The 20,842-nt window shown below is 36.3% G+C and overlaps 1 protein-coding gene across 2 annotated transcripts in view; it reads left to right on the forward strand.

The window, feature by feature from the left end:
- Positions 1-20,842, forward strand: part of LOC126419185 (armadillo repeat-containing protein 2) — a 175,352-nt gene that overhangs the window by 129,026 nt on the left and 25,484 nt on the right. The window contains exons 15-16 of one of the 2 annotated variants that reach the window (XM_050086317.1): positions 850-982; positions 10,696-10,856. In XM_050086317.1, the coding sequence (XP_049942274.1) occupies positions 850-982; positions 10,696-10,856 (294 nt within the window). The remainder of the gene's footprint in view (positions 1-849; positions 983-10,695; positions 10,857-20,842) is intronic. The other variant, XM_050086318.1, reaches the window with a different exon arrangement.

Here is a 20,842-nt window from a genome sequence, read left to right on the forward strand (position 1 = left end):
TGTTGTCTACTACCAGGGCCTTGTTACAACTCAGGTCTTTCAGTGCTCAACGGCAAGGTCCATGGTTCGGGGGTGGGGAAGGGGGGAGGGGTGGGGGAGGGGGGGGGGAGTAGTTTTGTTATGATGAGTGATAGCAATCAAGTAAGCTACTGTATGTGCAATAGCATCAGCTGCCCTCATGTGTCTGCCGTTTCAGATACGCGTAGTTTGTGATGTGAGTGTCATCCCCCCCTCTCTCCTCAGATGCCCCAACTACATAGCAGTTTCACTGAAGTCAGCTGATGGATTTAGTTGTGAAAACAAACATAATAGACAGAAGTTCTTTCACATTTATAATACTAGTATAGTTTAGTGTGGAAGTAAGGATTAAACACATTGAGGATTGTATAAGTGTTGTATTCATTATGTTGAATCATATTATATGGAATATATCTATCAGTAAAAGTGTTTTCACAAATAGGAGTTAAAAAGTCAAACAGTAAATATCCTTTTCAAAGAATAAATATATTTACCTAATTCAAATTACATTCTTCAAATCAAGAAAAATCTTGTACTGCATACTTCTAAAATAGCCTTTGCTCTTCCTCATCTCCATACCAAATTTAATCAAAATTGGTTCAGCAATTTAGTCTTCAAAAGGTAACATACAGTTACTTTAGGATTGAAAATACTAATATGTATGAAAGATCTGGCTAAATGTTCTGTAACACAATGGCAATGCATACCTGTTTCCAACATCTGCTGTTGGTGTACGTTTATCACAACTAGATTACAAAAAAACCTGTAGATTTAATTTTATTTCAGTAAAGCTAGAAAATAGTACTCTTAATAACGCCTTATTATTCTCAGGACTGTTGTGCTTCCTGCATAACCTGGATTCAGATGACCGGGAGCTTCTTTGTGCAACTGTTGGTGTTCTAATCAACATGATGTCAGATTGGGACAAACGCCTCGCTCTGAGGCAACTTGGTGGTATTCGCAGGTCAGTTGTATTCCCACCAAGCACCAATGTCTGCTGATTGTACACTTGCAAGAGTTAACATTAACATTTTCAATGTATTATTGGTAACTTAATCATTGTTGATCACAAGGTCCCAACATGAAGTAGAACCTTCAGAGATATGGAGGGAGCCAAGATACACACTACTGAAAGCAGATGTTACAAACTGCATTAATAATTAATTGTTGTTAAACTGATGTTTATTTCTACCATAAGGGTGTACAAGTTCAAGTGTACAAAAATAACCTTGAATAGTCCAGACTATGCCTCAATATAAAGAAGACTGAATATATCTCAACACATACAAATAATATGTACCCCATCAAGATCGATGGTATAGATCTGCCACAGACAAATATCTTCATGTATCTTAGCCCAAACACTGTTGCCAACAGCCCACTCATTCCCAAAATCACACACCAATTTAGCAGTGCATAACTTAAATGGTGCAAAATGACTGATATGATTTTTAAAAAAATTACACACCCGTCTTCAGTCTGCCCAGTTGCATCGTACAGTGCAGGATGTTGGCCCACAGCTAAAGAAGCAGAGCAACAACTTGCTGTAATGAAAGGCAAAATGGTTCTGCTGACATCTAGTCTGTCACTTTAAAATTAGGTGACCAGTAATACAATTTCACAGGCAGTGTAATGTGGCACCTACCTTTAAGAAAATGAGGGAAAGCTGTCCATGGTGGTATGGACAGAAACTTTGAGCAAATTAAGAGACAGTGGCAAAGCATGGGTTTTGTTGAAATTTCATGATGAATGACTTGCTGGGAGACCTAGGCCATACTGGCTAGCTGCCCTCCATATAGCGCTCAACAAAGCAGATCTCCATTCTGTCCAAGCGCAAGATGGCGCAAGTGGAAACAGGGAGCCAAAAGGGCAATCCCCACTACATTGGAAGACAAATGCTGAGGAAGAACTAGAACAAAAAGAAGACAGTGAATTGGCACAATTTTTGAATTATGAGTTAATTTTCCTTTGGGCATATAGAGATTTCTTATTTCTTGCTTTATATCTGATGGAACTTGTTAGTGACCTTTGCACCAGAATACCAACTCTCTTTGAACTGTAAAAAAGTAGGCAAGATTTATATGGAAATCATTTTTGTTATAGATTGTGGTTGTGTAAATCACATTTTGTTTTCACAGATACATCAATTTTAATGTTGACTAGTTCTTGGAAAAATGTTTTCATTCACCTGATTAAAGTAAAGAAAACAACCTGGAGACTGTTCTAAGTATTAAAGATTCTGTAATTATTTTGGCCTTTTACTTAATGATATATTATCATGGTTTTCACATTAAAAAGTTCCAAAAGCAGGAGCTCTTAAAGTTATTGAATATTGTATGTTAGAAAAGATAGTATCTTTTGTGGCTCAGATAATCATTTAGTATATATATGGTAAATTCTGATGTAGGGTAAGTCAGTGTATAACAAAATATATTACATGATTTAAATTTACATTAATTACACTATTTTTACATTAAATGTGTATTAAGTTACAATGTACAGAGTATACTGTACATTGTACAAGTGGAAAGAGATGTACTGTTAAAGCAGAAAGAGCATATACTGTGCAAGTAGACTGATACTTGTATTACAGAATCATTCACATGGTATATCATTAAGGTGCTTAGTGGCCAGTAATATTTATAAAGTATGCCACTAAGTCACAGACAAAGAATTAATAGTGTACTTTCTGAAGCAACTTGTGCAGGCTATCGAATCAGTGATGAGTCAAATAGCTGTAATAGCTAACTTGAACTTTGTCAAGTCATTTATTGATTTAATTTCTGGGTGAATCAGGATTAGTATTTTATTGTCTCATTACGTACATACATAATTCACTGATTTAAAGTACTGGAGACTTATCACTGTAAATAATATTACTAAGATACACACTGTGCCAAAAAAAACTACAATTAACCTTAATTCACAAAAAATCATTACATATTTATTTCATTACTCTACAAAGAAATCTTTACCATCATATAAAAATTCCATGAGTGAATAGTAATATTTTTGCACTAGGGTAGCATGTACTTTTATCTTCAGTAAACCCAGTTCCATACTGACAACAATGTAGGAAAAGATAGATTGCTACTTACCATAAAGAAGACACATTAAGTCGCAGAGAGGCACAATTAAAAGAAACTTATGCAAAGCTTTTGGCCACAGCCTTCCTCAGCAAAAGAGAAACAGACCACATGCACACCATTCATATGCACAATCGTGCACATGTGATGCACACATGGCCACCATCTCTAGCAGCTCAGGCCTGTGCTGCCGAAGTTGGTGGTCATGTGTGCATGAGGTGTATTTTCTTGTGTGTATGAATGGTTTGTGTTTCTCTGTTTCTCTTTTGCTGATGAGGGCTGTGGCTGAGAGCTTTGTGTAACTGTATTTTAATTGTGTCTGTCTGCAAGTTAACATGTTGTTTATGGTAAGTAGCAATCTATTTTCTCCGACATTGTTGATATTCATACATGGATTTTCCATTGTTTAATTTAGTTCCATACTGTGAAAGTTTTCCACATTTAACTTATCATAAATTTTCATAGCCTTTTATTGACAAGTCTGGGAGTAGAGTTGAAGTCTATGAAAAAAAATGGCTCTGAGCACCAAGGGGCTTAACGTCTGAGGTCATCAGTCCCCTAGACCTTAGAACTACTTGAACCTAACTAACCTAAGGACATCACATACATCCATGCCCGAGGCAGGATTCGAACCTGCGACCGTAGCGGTCGCCCGGCTCCAGACTGTAGCGCCTAGAACCGCTTTAGTCTATGAGATGGGCACATGAGATTACCTTTGTTTCTTGAATCATAGTTATGGTTAAAGTTTTCTTTTTTTAATAATTTTGGATTTGTATAGATAAATAGTTCACAAATGTAAATATATGGAATAGTTATGAATTTTAGATCTCTAAAGACAGATCAGCATGAACCTTTAGGCTTAATATTATACCTAATTCTAAAAATAGTTTTTGGAAGTAATAATATCCTATTGAACTACTTGCATTCCCCAAAATATTATTCCTTATCTTACAATAGATTCAAAATAACTGTGGTAAACAACTTTACTAGCATCCATGTCCTTGTATGGGACAATATTGTCATTGTGAATGCAAGATTGTTTAGCTTGTTTGCCAAGTAGCGTATATGAGAACACCAGGATAAATTTCTTTCAAGAAATATCTCCAGAAATTTCACATAATCTGCTTCCCAAAGTTCCTGATTTTTGTGGTTTTTTTTTTTTTTTTTTTTTTTTTTTTTTTTTTTTTTTTTTTTTTTTTTTTTTTGAGAGCTATGTGATTTTGATTCTTTGGTTTTAAACTGTGTTAGTTTCTTTTTTCATGTTTAATTTTACCATATTTACTTGAATCTAAGCCGCACTCGAATCTAAGCTGCACCTGAAAAATGAGACTCGAAATCAATGGAAAAAAAATTTCCTGAATCTACGCCGCACCTGAAATTTGAGACTCGAAATTCAAGGGGAGGGAAAAGTTTTAGACCGCACCTCCAAATCGATACAAAGTTGGTCCATTGTAACATGAGATACAATTTAGGTCGAATGGATGAAGATGCAGCTACAGTAGTTTGGTTCGAGTCGTAATCTTAACAGTTAAGCTTTACCAAGTAGCTATTGCTACGTATCAGGCGCTCCGTCTGTATTGATATGGGTACCCTTCCTTCTTCAGGTGCTTCGTCTAGTTTGAAGCGATTACTTATTTTGCTTTGATCTGATAAGTGTCGTTCTCTTTGTTATAGGTGTTTGCGTCACTCTAAGCTGAAAATGCATTATTGTACTGTGCCATGCATTGTTTGTCGCATTCTGATAATGAGTTTTTAGAACCTGTCGCTGCTCGCAGCATGGCTTGCTTTTGTGCACACTACCGCTGCTTACAATTAAAAAGGAGAGGAATTGTCTCATTAGCGAAACAATGGCAAGAGACTGCTATTTGTTGTTACTTACACTGCTGCTTTCTTTGATAATGATCAACAAGAACCAAATAATAGACTGTGTATGATAGATGATGTTCTGAATGAGAGTTTAGCGAAAAATTTTCTCCATTTGAAAATCTTTGCAGATGTCTCTTTAGTACATTACATTCTGCACAGAAATTAGAGTCATCTTAGATTTAAAAATCTAGTCAGTTGCTGTGCTTCATTTCTGACTATATCACTATTGAGCATAAGAATAATAAGAATATAAACATGACAAGATATGTATATTCTTGCACGTTTGCTGTTGTCTCACTCTAGTTTTGTAGTTTATTAGGCAGACAGGATTTAAATGAGATAGCAGCAAACACGAAAAAATACATGGCATAATGTTTACATTCTTCTACCTCTTCTTTTAATTTCTTAACTGATGCAGAGGTTTTGGCGCCTGTGTAGCAGTGCATATATTCAATGGCAGAAGTTAGTTGTGGCGGCACCTATCAACATTTTTCAGAACTTCCGCTAACTTTGCACTTGATTCTAAGCTGCAGGCGGCTTTTTGGATTACAAAAACCAGAAAAAAAGTGCAGATTAGATTTGAGTAAATACGGTAATCCATTTCCATCAAACCAGTGTTCTAAGCCAGCGTTAGACAACATGGTCCTGACTGCTCACTACAAGGCATTCAGCTAACATGGTGGGCGGTAGGCACTGGGGTTTTAAAAATATTTCCACTACTTTGTCAGAGAATTCTGGCATAAAGTATTTGGTTAGTAACTATCATTATATGCTTTAGCTTGCTGTAACTCTGCATTATAAATTTGATAATGTAAAGTTACTTCCCTACTTCATAAATCACCATTATTGTGGAACCAGTGGGTGGTTAGAAATTGTTTCTACTAACAGACATAAAGTGGGCTGTAGGTAAGAAAGGTTGACAACCCTGATTTTTAACTATTTAGGGTGTCAATTACACTTTGGGGAATTTGTTCTGTCTTCTCATTTGTCTGCAAATAAAACTGAGTGGAGTGTTATATTTAGAGGTAAAGTGTTTACAGAACATGAAACTGGATTGGGCTGAAAATAAAATCTTGTGGGACTCCCTGTGAAACAATTTTCCAATCTGTGAAACAGTTTCCTGTCCTTGACATTACAACATCTTTTGCTTTCTATCTGTTAAATATGGTTAGAATCATTTCAAGCCACTACCGTTTTTTCAGTACCTTTCTAATTTATGTAACAGTAAACAGTGGTTTACACAGTCAGAAGCCTTTGTAAGGTCACAGAAAAATTTTGTGACTTTTTGGGATTTGTCCAGAGAGAGCAAATTTTCCCAACAAATTTGTTGAGGGCACATATTGTAATCTTGCCTTTCTGGAAGCCGAATTGGTTTAATGTGATGATATTACTGCATTCATCTGAGTATAATATGCCCCTCAATATCAGATAACCTCTGTTTTTGAAGATGCTCCTTGAGAAAAAATTATTTTTAACATATTGTCACTAATCAAAATTACAGACTGTTTTATTGGCATAAAGTATCTGCCAATATTTTATTGACATAAAGTATCTGCCATTTGTTGATTGTTTAGATTTTGATAATACTGGGAGAAATAAAATAAACAAAAAGAAATGGTTTACATTAATTTTGGACAGTCTTATTTTCTACGTTTTTTCCTTACTGACCCTGTAGTCTGTGGCATCACTATTTTTAATCATCATCATCATCATCATAGCACAGCTGTGAAATTTTTATCTTCATTGTCACAAATATTTGGCTGTTTCTTCAGAATATGTTGCTGTTTCTGAGGTGATTGTTATGGTGGAAGCTGAGAGCACAGCTGTGTCTTCTGAATACATATCAGTTTTCGCTTCTGTGCTGATGTGACAATGTTACAATGTCTCTTGCTTCCAGACGTATTGCTAGCCCACTGTTCTGTCATTGGCTGTGCAGAACTAGTTGACACATCCCCTTTCATTCCCATCATATGTCATGGTAAGTCAACAACACTGCAGCAAGAAACATGTAGGTATGACACTGGTCCCTATTTAACTTTTATCATCTCCTGCAGAAATGAACACTTTTTTTTGTATTTGTTCAATTGTAAAGTCAGTTGAATTCTGCCTACAAGTGGATTCAAGCAGACTGCAGTTTAAATATGGTAGACCAGGAGTGGCCAAGACTTCAGCTCACAGACCATGGCTGGGTACCATTCCCAAGTACTCAGCCTTGCTTCAAATTCCCTGACTGCTACACCACACTGTCTGAGTGTGAGGAGGGGGCAGAGGGGAAAACTGTGAATGTGTTTCACTTGAATGGCAGTGCAATCACATTGCATGCTACTTGCTTTTTATATTTTACATTTCTCAACAACACAGGTCACAAACAAAACACATTTTCAGTATTATTTAATTATTTTTGGTGCACTGAAGGCATAACTTAATTTTTATCTTGCACAGACTATTGGCGTACTGACATGCAGATAATTTCATAGAGTTTTGCATTCATGTTGCCATGTAATCATGATTTATTTACTTTCATAATAAAATAAAAAAAGTTCTTTCGTACAGATATTCCTAGCACTTTTTCAATCTCATCGTGGAGACTTGAAAACTATCTGAGGAAAGTTTTAATATAAAAAGATTTGCCATTAAAACTGTAATTAGCTTACAGGTCAATCAGTTGCATCTGCACATGCATAGGGGTGCTTTCAATTGAAACTGGAAATGCTCTCAAAAAAAGCTCAGTAGCAGATTTAAGATTGATAGCATCCTCAAAATCTTGGTAAAACTATCCCTGTAATTCTTTCAAGGCCACAATGAATTCTTCAAACCTTGCATTTTCTTTAAGGCCAGGGAACTTAGGGAATTGGACTGTGTTCACCAGAATATGTCCCTTCTACAATGTGATTTTCTTTTTAAAAGTATCCCCACCAAATCAAAAAGAAGTTTCCTTGCAATGTCTTACTGTGGGAAATGTTGCAATCAAGTCCACTTAAAATGAAAAGTCTGCAAACTATTTTGAAGTTTTAATTTTGATTTGTGAACACCTGGGAATAATCTGCATGACTTCAGAAAATTTGGTATTTGGACCACCAATTTCTTTACATTCTCCAGGACTGCAAACTTAGCACAAAGTGCTTTCTTATGAATGGAACAATGAATCCCATCTGTTGATTATTGCAATTTTGAGTGACAGGCTGGGCCTTGGCCCACACAAGGCCCACACACATTGAACAGGTGAAGTTTGGCACACGATGGCTGGCCCTGTGGTAGATGTTCACAAAAATCCAAAGTACATAATATAGATTCACATGGCTGGAAACATGATAAAATTTGCTACTTGCTCATTGTTCTCCTCCCTGCGATCATCCTAGCTCTCAGCCAAGCTGGTGTCACTGTTCCTCTTTCATCTCTTCTGTAGTGATGAGTTTGAGCAACTGTGAAAGACAGATTGCAGTATCTTTTAGTGTGGAGGTCACATGTAACAACACAAACTAATACATAAATAAAAGATTGCAATTACAATTCAGTCCCATTTTTGAACTGTTGCTCATTCCATAATCTAGTTACATCCATTGGTACTATCCCCACAACTAGTCTTGCCTCTGTAATTTATTCTCATGATAAAAGTTACAATCAGTTTAATATGATTTATTTTCTTTGTTAGACGTTCCACTCTGGATTAATTTTCCTTGTTGTTTCAACTGAATGTTGCCATCACATCCTAAAGCTGATTAAAAGCTGGTAACACTTTTATCCAGTATTTTAATGCATGAGCAGGGACCAAATTTCCCATTTACAATCCTTAGTAAATCAGTATAGACTCTCACAACCAAATAAAACATTGGTCTGGGTTCCAAATCAGCTAATTTTTTTGAAGGACAATATTTCCAGTTTTGAATGTTACCTTTACTTAAAAAGTGCCATTAATGTTTGTACACAGTATCCACACATGTATGACAACATTTATTGCAAACTTGTTCAACAAAAGTTTGTAAATTAATAGAATTTAATGCTATCTTCTCCTGGGTTTCACAAAACTGCCAAATTTTAATCATATTGATAGACTGTTGTAGTGGCTAGTTCATAGTTTCTCACATGTCTCTTGCACTGGTGCCATGCATGTCAGGGTCGCATGATTGATTGAGCAACATCGATGCTATATCGAGCACTCCTGTGTATCAAAAAATCTCAAGCCTGTTGGAGCACGAGTATTGTTCACCAAGTCCTGCTCCTCTGAGTTCTTCAAAATAAATCTGCAGGTGAACTCAGTAGCTGAAGCTTCATCTGTAAATGTAAGACTACCCCTGTATACAGTAATAAGTACAGAAAATTGTTGACCTTAGTAGCAATAGTTTAATCTCCGAATATAAGATGACCATGTATTTTTTTTTAATGATGAATTTGGGAAAAAATGTCGTCTCATAATAGGTTAATACAGTAAATTTTGCTATCAAATTTTGGATCATGACTGCAACAACTTTTTTAAATACTTTTGAGCATACTGGAAGAAGACTTACTGGTTGGTAGATGCCAAATTTTCATTTTAGCCTTTCTTGAATAATGGTTTTACTGCTGCATACTTTGGAGCAGTGGTAGTCAAACTGGTCCACACTGCCCACTAACGTGCTTTCTGGCTTTCATGGTGGATAGTTGGGAGTAGGGTTTAGAAACGTTTTCATTAGGTTTTCATGAGCTTTTGACAGAATTTGGCAACTAATAGTTTTCAACATTGTTCAGTGTCTCTTCTGGAGTCTTCTGAAGCATTTCCATTTCTTTCCCACTAAGTGGCACAATACTGCCATCAGCAAACTAATGATGTTCTCACAGAATTTGTCCAGGTCATTCACGTGTAATAGAAATATGAGAGGTTTCAACTCCACACTATTGTGGCTCTCCATATTTAGTGGCTTCATAAATAACATTGAGTTAATATGTTGAAACTTGCTTTCTTCTGCTTATGATTTTATCCAGTTGTTAATTACTTTTAATCTTACCCTCCCACACATCACTACATTCCTGATCTCTCCCCATGTGATTATCACACCTTCACACTCTTAAAAAAAGACCTTAAAGGGTTGATGATTCCAGTTGAATGAGGATGAGCAGCAGGCAGTTACAGACTTCAGACAGCAAGACAGGGTGTTTTACAAAATGGGTTTCTTCTACCTGGTGCATTGTTGAGATGATTGCCCCAGTACTCACATCAGTTTTGCCTGATTGGAATACTGATTCTGGACTGTATGACCTTTGAATGGAAACTTTTTGATGACCCATTATACATAAGAACACTTGTACACATCTGGTTTTTTTCCGAAGTTACAATATTAAAACTGTATAATTGAGACTCAGGTCCAGATCCACATCAATTCTCCACAGTGTTCTTTCTTCCAGCAATGGTAGTTCATCTAGATAGGCAGGAGAGATTATGTAAAATTTGGAAAATAGTACAGGTCAGAATTGATCCCCTGAGAGTAGGCCACTTTGGAATTTGAAACATTATTAGTACAGATGAATGAGGCCGGAAAATCTGCTTATTGATGTCAATAGTCACAATAAGTTGTTACTTTAAATCACCACAGTACCTAAAGACAAAGCAGTTCTTAAATTTATGCTTCTCTGTTATTACATACTATAGGAACAACGTAACTCTGTGTGTGTAGGAAGGGGAGTTGATATGAGTGCTAGAATGGGGTTGCACGTCAAATGTAGTCACGACTGTGGTACACTTCTATTGCAGATTGATAACTATACTTTCAAAGTATGGTGAAAGTGACTGGCAGCTGGCAACATTTGTGTGCCAGGCATTATGGAACTTCTGTACAGAATCAAGTGATGTGCATGCTGCACTTGGCCACGAGGAAACATCTGACCTGCTTAAAATCCTTGCTGACTTTCTAGGTATGTGTTTGTATAATATAATAAAACACTGAGTAGAATGTAATGAATAATGGAATCAATTAAAATAACTGATTAACATGTGTAGTGGTGTCGAGCAATAGACATGCACATTAGATCAGGGTAGTTCAGTTGTTGATCTTGGGGCCTTCTTCAGAGCACACACTAACAGGCACAGTCTTTTTTAAGTGCTGGGTGCATGTGTGTGTGTGTGTGTGTGTGTGTGTGTGTGTGTGTGTGTGTGTGTGTGCGCGCGCGCGTGCGCAAAAGAATTAATAAATATTATTGCACTTCAAATGGATACACATCTTGGTGCAGGGTTAATAGGTCCAGAGTGATTATTCCTAATAATGTGGCATCATTTGCTTCAAACTTCTTTATTTATTTTATTCATGCGTGAGGCAGTCATAGATAGTTCTGAGAAAACCTAAGTCATATATACAGTCCTGCAGCCTCTGTTACCTACATAAATATTAATCAAATAAAAACATTACATTTTTGTTTATGTCACTTACAACTAATTTTGCTACATTACGATAATTATATGTTTTATTACATTGTAAGTTATTTCCTTACATGAATAATCATGTTTTCTATTACAAAATTGTAATGATACTGCTTAAAACTCAGATTTAGTAAATTAGTTTTGATGTTTTAGAAAGTCATTAATTATTCAACTATTACTGGGTCTGAACACTTGCACAACAGTTTGCAGCACATTACCTTAACTGAGTAAAATACACAATTTTTATATTTTCCTGATACTGACCTTTCCACAAATATTTTGACTGTATACATACCTTTGAACAAGGAAGTATCCAATACGAGTATTTTTATCTCGCATTATTAACTGTTGTAATTACAAAAAATATAGGAAAAACCTCTTGTTAGCAACCAGAAACGTTGAGTATCTATTCAAAAGCATACAAAAATGGTAAGTTCCTGAAACACAAGCTTCAGAATGAAAAAATGTGTATAAGTCAGGTGCTTCTTTAAACTTATGTATCAATTTCTACAACACTTCTTAACTGAGGCAGTAACAGTGAAACTAACTTGTCATGTAATTTCATGATAAGAAATCTGTTCCTCTGCATATGTTGCCCCAATAACTGACTGTATGAAGCTGCACTGAACAAAATACTTTTTCTCATGATGACTTGGATAAGTCTGTATACATGTCTCTACATGATTTTGAATTTATATATTGGTTTAAATGACTCATTACGCATTTTCACTAAAATTATTTTAAAGTAAAAACACCCACAAATTTACCCACAGTTTATCTCACTAATTAAATTATTATCAGTTTGCTAGAATTGATGTGGCTTAAAAAGAAAACAATCTGATTGTCTCACAGTATTAAAAAATGTCATGCCCTTTACTAATATGCCCACTTTATTGCATTTATGAAAGTGTTAGTCCACAGAGGAAGTAGACCTCAAACTCTGAGTCTCCATAACACTCCATACAGTTAACAACATTTCTACACTACTTAAGCAAGTAATTTGATATGCTAAATAAGCACTTATTGTACTTCCGTTGCCACAGTTTAAAAATGTACTCTGCACTTGTTACGGAATGTAAATTGTAAAACACAGTACTGTGCAAAGGATCTGTGATTTCTAGAAGGAAATCAATAACATTTTCAATATAATTAATGAGTTTTGGATGGATCTACTTTCCTGTATGGAAGATGTAAATACTTTTATTGCTATAGCCTATTTTCCTTGGGAAAATAGCAAATAGCAAATTCAATTACTTTAGGAATCATTGTACTCAGTGGCTGTGAAATGATTATCATCAGTGGTGAACTCAGCAATCAGTCATGTATCAATCCGCATTTTATCAAACATAGCTGGATTTCAGCTACAGTATAGTCATCATCAGATCAAAGAGAGGAGCACATTATGTTATTTATTGACAAGCTAAAACATGCAAACTGGGACTCTGTATACGAGCATCAAAAAAGAAAAACTGGAAAAGAAAATGATTTTCATGACTTTAAAAAAAAATATAGGGAATTATGATTTTCACGTTCCCCATTAATAAAAATTATCTCCTCAAAAAAACATAAAAATTCAATATTTACCTGGTATACAAAAAAATTGACAGATATTAGAAAAAACATGCTCGTACTGTATCAAATAAATAAAAATGAGGATAATCAAGGGACTGAACAGAGGGGTTTCAATTACAATGCTTATCTTGGGTGTTGAAAATATTGCAAAACTAAACTTGTACAAGCTAAAAAAAGCAACATGTGAAAAGTACATAGAAGCAGGAGTGGCTTCTGAGGTAGTGCTGCTGTGCCATGGCACCACTTATAAGAAAAAGAAAGAAAGAGAAATCTATGTGAACTGCACATAAAACATTGTTTTGGAGTTTGTATTCTCTGATTTGAAGACGCACGTTTCACCGCGGCACTCTTGGAGACAACTGCAGATTGGCACCATCTGCCCTCATAAGGGCTCTGTGAAAGGCTCAACCATTGGCTTCTACACGCTTTGTATGATGTAGTAAGAGCCGGATGTAGTCTGGCTCAGAGCTTCACGTTCTTTCTGCCAGAGAGCAGTAAAGTGCAGTGCCTGTAGAAGAACAATCTGCAATCTAGCGATCATGTTAAAATACATCGGGGTGCAGATTTCTTCTAATTCAATTTTAAAATCTGTATGCAAGTTAATGCTAATGCATTTCTAAACACTAATTAAAGCTTAATTAAATCAAATACAGAAACAATGCACTTAAATATTCTTATAAATAGCTATATGTAATTTGAATATAGTTATGCCATTAAATTTTGAAACTAAGAGCCATTATTTCAATATTGGTATATTTCACAACAGCAGGGCTATTGCTACAAAACAAAAAAAACTAATGTATTCCGCACCGGTTGAGCATCTGTTTTCCAAACAAAGGTGTAGTATTTAAATTTATACTCGTTACGTTCATGTACTACAGTACTCTACAAACACATTGTAGTTATTGTGAGGTCAGTGTTATCTGTAAGGGAAAATTCAGTTCACCATGAAATAGCAGACATGAACAAAGTAAATTTATTAATAACGCCATTTAGCGACAGGACTCTCAGATAAAAAACACTAGCTAGGCCAATCCCAAATCTGAATCTGTAGCAGCAAACAAAAAATTTATGCCTTAAGTCGAATCCAGAAATTTACCAAAGGAAGAAATGAATTTGTGGTTGTGAAGAAAGCAATGCTGTTTTTTATTTTCCTTGTGTGTTATTTGGGGAGAGATTTTAATTGGTGTAAGACTGAAATAACTGATATTGGGCTTATAAGGTCTAAAATGAAAGTTCATTAAATGTCAAAGTGACACATGAATAATGTGCTTGATCTTTCATTTATAGACAAAACCAACATTCAGCAGAAATTAGATTCATAATTGATGGCCACAACAAACATGCAGAAAAGAATAGATATATATTGAATTTTATTATAAACTGTATTCTATTCTGTGGTGCTTTGGAACTGACTTTCAGGGGCCATGATGAATCTGTTGTTGTTGTTGTGGTCTTCAGTCGTGAGATTGGTTTGATGCAGCTCTCCATGCTACTCTATCCTGTGCAAGCTTCTTCATCTCCCAGTACCTACTGCAACCTACATCCTTCTGAATCTGTTTAGTGTACTCATCTCTTGGTCTCCCTCTATGATTTTTACCCTCCACGCTGCCCTCTAATACTAAATTGGTGATCCCTTGATGCCTCAGAACATGTCCTACCAACCGATCCCTTCTTCTAGTCAAGTGCCACAAACTTCTCTTCTCCCCAATCCTATTAAATATTTCCTCATTAGTTATATGATCTACCCATCAAATCTTCAGCATTCTTCTGTAGCACCACATTTTGAAAGCTTCTATTCTCGTCTTGTCCGAACTATTTGTCGTCCATGTTTCACTTCCATACACGGCTACACTCCATACAAATACTTTCAGAAACGACTTCCTGACACTTAAATATATACTCGATGTTAACAAATTTCTCTTCTTCAGAAACGCTTTCCTTGCCATTGCCAGTCTACATTTTATATCCTCTCTACTTCGACCATCATCAGTTATTTTGCTCACCAAATAGCAAAACTCCTTTACTACTTTAAGTGTCTCATTTCCTAATCTAATTCCCTCAGCATCACCTGACTTAATTTGACTACATTCCATTATCCTCGTTTTGCTTTTGTTGATGTTCATCTTATATCCTCCTTTCAAGACACTATCCATTCCATTCAACTGCTCTTCCAAGTCCTTTGCTGTCTCTGACAGAATTATAATGTCATCGGCAAATCTCAAAGTTTTTATTTCTTCTCCATGGATTTTAATACCTACTCCGAATTTTTCTTTTGTTTCCTTCACTGCTTGCTCAATATACAGATTGAACATCATCGGGGAGAGGCTACATCCCTGTCTCACTCCCTTCCCAACCACTGCTTCCCTTTCGTGCTCCTCGACTCTTATAACTGCCATCTGGTTTCTGTACAAATTGTAAGTAGCCTTTCGCTCCCTGTATTTTACCCCTGCCACCTTCAGAATTTGAAAGAGAGTATTCCAGTCAACATTGTCAAAAGCTTTCTCTAAGTCTACAAATGCTAGAAACGTAGGTTTGTCTTTCCTTAATCTAGCTTCTCAGATAAGTCGTAGGGTCAGTATTGCCTCACGTGTTCCAGTATTTCTACGGAATCCAAACTGATCTTCCCTGAGGTCAGCTTCTACTAGTTTTTCCATTTGTCTGTAGAGAATACGCGTTAGTATTTTGCATCCATGACTTATTAAACTGATTGTTCAGTAATTTTCACATCTGTCAGCACTTGCTTTCTTTGGGATCAGAATTATTATATTCTTCTTGAAGTCTGAGAGTATTTCGCCTGTCTCATACATCTTGCTCACCAGATGGTAGAGTTTTGTCAGGACTGGCTCTCCCAAGGCTGTCGTTAGTTCTAATGGAATATTGTCTACTTCTGGGGCCTTGTTTCGACTTAGGTCTTTCAGTGCTCTGTCAAACTCTTCACGCAGTATCATATCTCCCCTTTCATCTTCATCTACATCCTCTTCCATTTCCATAATATTGTCCTCAAGTACATCGCCCTTGTATAGACACTCTATATACTCCTTCCACCTTTCTGCTTTCCCTTCTTTGCTTAGAACTGGGTTTCCATCTGAGCTCTTGATATTCATACAAGTGGTTCTCTTTTCTCCAAAGGTCTCTTTAATTTTCCTGTAGGCAGTATCTATCTTACCCCTAGTGAGATAAGTCTCTACATCCTTACATTTGTCCTCTAGCCATCCATGCTTAGCCATTTTGCACTTCCTGTCAATCTCGTTTTTGAGACATTTGTATTCCTTTTTGCCTGCTTCATTTACTGCATTTTTATATTTTCTCCTTTTGTCAATTAAATTCAGTATTTCTTCTGCTACCCAAGGATTTCTACTAGCCCTCGTCTTTTTACCTACTTGATCCTCTGCTGCCTTCACTACTTCATCTCTCAAAGCTACCCATTCTTCTTCTACTGTATTTCTTTCCCCCATTCCTGTCAATTGTTCCCTTATGCTCTCCCTGAAACTCTGTACACCCTCTGGTTCTTGCAGTTTATCCAGGTCCCATCTCCTTAAATTCCCACCTTTTTGCAGTTTCTTCAGTTTTAATCTACAGTTCATAACCAATAGATTGTGATCAGAGTCCACATCTGCCCCTGGAAATGTCTTACAATTTAAAACCTAGTTCCTAAATCTCAGTCTTACCATTATGTAATCTATCTGAAACCTGTCAGTATCTCCAGGCTTCTTCCATGTATACAATCTTCTTTTATGATTTTGGAACCAAGTGTTAGCTATGATTAAGTTTTGTTCTGTGCAGAATTCTATCAGGCGGCTTCCTCTTTCATTTCTTAGCCGCAATCCATATTCACCTACTACGTTTTCTTCTCTCCCTTTTCCTACTACCGAATTCCAGTCACCCATGACTATTAAATTTTCATCTCCCTTCACTATCTGAATAATTTCTTTTATTTCATCATACATTTCTTCAATTTCTTCGTCATCTGCAGAGCTAGTTGGCATATAAACTTGTACTACTGTAGTAGGCGTGGGCTTCGTGTCTATCTTGGCCACAATAATGCGTTCACTATGCTGTTTGTTGTAGCTTACCGGCACTCATATTTTTTTATTCATTATTAAACCTACTCCTGCATTACCCCTATTTGCTTTTGTATTTATAACCCTGTATTGACCTGACCAAAAGTCTTGTTCCTGCTGCCACCAAACTTCACTAATTCCCACTATATCTAACTTTAACCTATCCATTTCCCTTTTTAAATTTTCTAACCTACCTGCCCGATCAATGGATCTGACATTCCACGCTCTGATCCGTAGAACGCCAGTTTTCTTTCTCCTGGTAACGACGACCTCTTGAGTAGTCCTCGCCTGGAGATCCGAATGGGGGACTATTTTACCTCCGGAATATTTTACACAAGAGGATGCCATCATCATTTAACCATACAGTAAAGCTGCATGCCCTCGGGAAAAATTCCAGCCGTAGTTTCCTCTTGCTTTCAGCCGTTCGCAGTACCAGCACAGCAAGGCTGTTTTGGTTAGTGTTACAAGGCCAGATCAGTCAATCATCCAGACTGTTGCCCCTGCAACTACTGAAAAGGCCTCTCAAAATAAGGTGGTTTTTCATGAGCTAATTCAGTTCAGCACTGAACTGGATAAACATCTTCAAGTTCATCTTACTCAAGCATCAGTGTTCAAAGACATTTCAAAGACTGTTCAGAATGAATTACTGCAATGCACGTTGGAAGTGTACTGTGATGAAGTTTGTAAAGAAATAAAACGTGCTGATTATGTTTGCAATAGTCATGAATGGAAGCACAGATGCGTCTTGCAAATTTCAGTTGGTTATTGTTTCATGTTATGTTGTTGAGGGAAAACCTGTTGAAAGATTTTGGAACTTTGTTAATCCAGAAAGTCAGCATGCTCATCGTATAACTGAGAGTATTCTGAAAGAAACTGAACAATTAATTGGCAATGATGGAGCATAACTAATAGCTCAGAGCTATGATGGTGCAAATGTTATTAGTGGCAAGTCGAACATGGTTCAAATTAAAGACAAATATCCAAAGGCAAACTACATCCATTGTTATGCACATCAGTTCAACCTTCTGTCTATGGCAGCCTCTGTTAATCACAAAGCCCGTATCTTTTTTGCACACCTTACTGGTAATTCTTTTTTCTTTTCTAACTCATCACAGAGATCAAAAGTATTGCATAGCATTATACAAAAAAGCTTGCCTCATTTGTGTGACGAGATAGATGTTTCCAGAAAGAAACTTTCACTCTGCAGTGGAGTGTGCGCTGATATGAAACTTCCTGCCAGATTAAAACTGTGTGCCAGACTGAGACTTGAACTCGAGACTCGAACTCGAGACCTCAGTCTAGCACACAGTTTTAATCTGGCAGGAAGTTTCAGTAAAAGATGTTTTTTAAAGTGGGGAAAAGTTGTATTACTGCTATTGAAGTCACTGAAACAAGTGAGAGCATAAAACTATCTCCAGATATTGAAAAAGCTAGTTCATACAAACAAAGACTGCAAGATAATGAAGTCATTTTCTGGCTATCATTTTTCTATAAGATAATGCTTCATGCAGACTTACTTTTTAATCAGCTTCAGAAGAAGGTAACTGAACCAACCACAGCAATGCAAGACAACCATGTTCTGTGCTCCAGGAAAGGCAGGACCGATGTAATAAGGGACATATGGATTGCTGACTCCATCTGGTGTTATGAGAGTCATATTCAAACCCTGTGACAGAGCAAGATTGGTCTCTCTCTCTGTCTATCTATCTATCTCTCTGTCTCTTATACAAACACTTGCTATCATGTTCTACAGGAATATATCAATTTCCTACTCTGCATAAGGAGGGTGCTGTTGTAATAAGTGTTTATTTCTGTTTCTCTATGCGTTTTGTTTGATATAATATCTTGTGAAATATATGAATAATCGACAAAATTTCGTAATACGTTCAATAATACCAAACTAAGTTTTCTTTGGTACCACCAATGGAATGGCTCAGCAGCCACCACTGCATAGAAGGTGCTTCAAATAAGTGTAAGGCAGCATGGGAAGTTATCAGACAAGATAATTCTTTCAACCCAAACTTTGCTTAATCCAAGAGAATGGAATGAATTAGGGCAACACAACACCCAGTCTCTGAGCTGAGAAAATCTTCAGCCCAGCCAGAAATCGAACCCTGGCCCTTAGGATTGATATTCTGTTGCACTGACCACTCAGCTATCAGGGGCAGACTGGATGTATAATTATCCTGTCAAACAAATGCTTCACTTGATAAACAAGCCACTGAGTTTTATTTTTTTAAATGTTTAGAATATGGAGTTTTTACGGATTCACTCAAAATCTCAAAAGTTATCCCCATATTCAAAAAGGGTGATGAACAACTCTCCCAGAGTGACTGACCAATTTATTTTGTGTGGATATTTGGACCACTTGTATACATTCAGTTGAGCAATAGTCAGTACAGATTTTGCCCATGTAAAAATAACACTGCGGCTCTTCTGGAAATTGTTTTGATCATACTTTAACCACTTTTGATAGTAAGAAAACAGTTTCACTTGTATTATGTCGTATAAGTAAAGCATCTGAATGTATTACTTTTAACATATTGCTAACAAAATTATAATATTATAGTATACAAAAATTACATTAGCATTAATTTCTTCCTACATGAACAACAGAAGAAAGTTTGTCTCAATTCAAGATTCAAGATTCAAGATTCAAGATTCTTTATTAGCCATTGATCATGCAAGATGAAATAGGCTTCGTCAGTACATAAAATAATATTAATATTCCAGACACTATATATAAGGCATAGATATAATTAGCATATGAGTAACTTACAAATAACATAAACCTTAAACAGGTGACTACAATGCTTAATACATATTCTTGTTTCAGATACATACAAAGGTACCAAAAATGAGTTACATTGTAGTAGCAATCACAGTAGTTACGTAACACATCATAACACTGGCAAATAAAGTAGTTACCTAACACAGTTGAAATACAAAGGTATTAGATATGAAATATTTTGTAACAGTATATATAGTAGTTAATTAAGTTAATTATGCAATTACAGGTTTATCTCTGTGCTACTCAGATCATAATATTCTTGCATAGAATAAAATGGATTGTCAGATAACCAATTGTACAAATTTTGTTTAAGAATTTTTGTGGGCATGTCCCGAGCAGATTGCGGTAGTTTGTTGAATATTTTTAAGGTATTCACTTTGTGTGAGTTACTACTTTTTGTTAGTCTGTGTCTTGGTATATCATAATCTGCCTTCCTTCTAGTGTTGTAGTTATGAATTTCTTCCCTGACAACACCTTCCATACCATTGTTTTTAATGTGTAACACACAGATATAAATATACAAGTTTACAATGGTCAACAGTCTTAGCCTTATAAAGAGAGGACGACAGTGCTCCGTGGGACCGACTTTACACATTATGCGCAGCATTCTTTTCTGCATCAACAAAATTTTGTTACTGTGAGAGCTGTGCCCCCATATGAGAAGGCCATATGTAATATGTGACTGGAAGAGTCCACAGTACATTGTTCTCAGAAAGTTCATGCTAATCATGTCCCTAAGTTTCCAAAGGAGATAGGAGACTCTTGAAAGCTTTTTGCAAACCTGATTTACGTGTTCTTCCCAATTAAGTTTGGAATCAATATGCATTCCTAATAGTTTTACAGTTTTGTTTTCTATGGTTTTGGGTAACCCTAAGAGAAGCTGTTGTGTTTTCTCTGAGTTACACAGTAATTTATTGGATGTGAACCAGTGGATGGCTGATTTGAGTGATTCCTGTGTGTTATTGTCCAAAGCTGAGATGTTCTGATGTGAGGTGAGGAGGGTTGTGTCATCTGCATAGCATATGGTAGTACTATTTATGTGATGAGGTAGGTCATT

The sequence above is a fragment of the Schistocerca serialis genome, chromosome 9, assembly GCF_023864345.2.
Source record: "Schistocerca serialis cubense isolate TAMUIC-IGC-003099 chromosome 9, iqSchSeri2.2, whole genome shotgun sequence".
Taxonomy (NCBI): Eukaryota; Metazoa; Arthropoda; class Insecta; order Orthoptera; family Acrididae; genus Schistocerca; species Schistocerca serialis.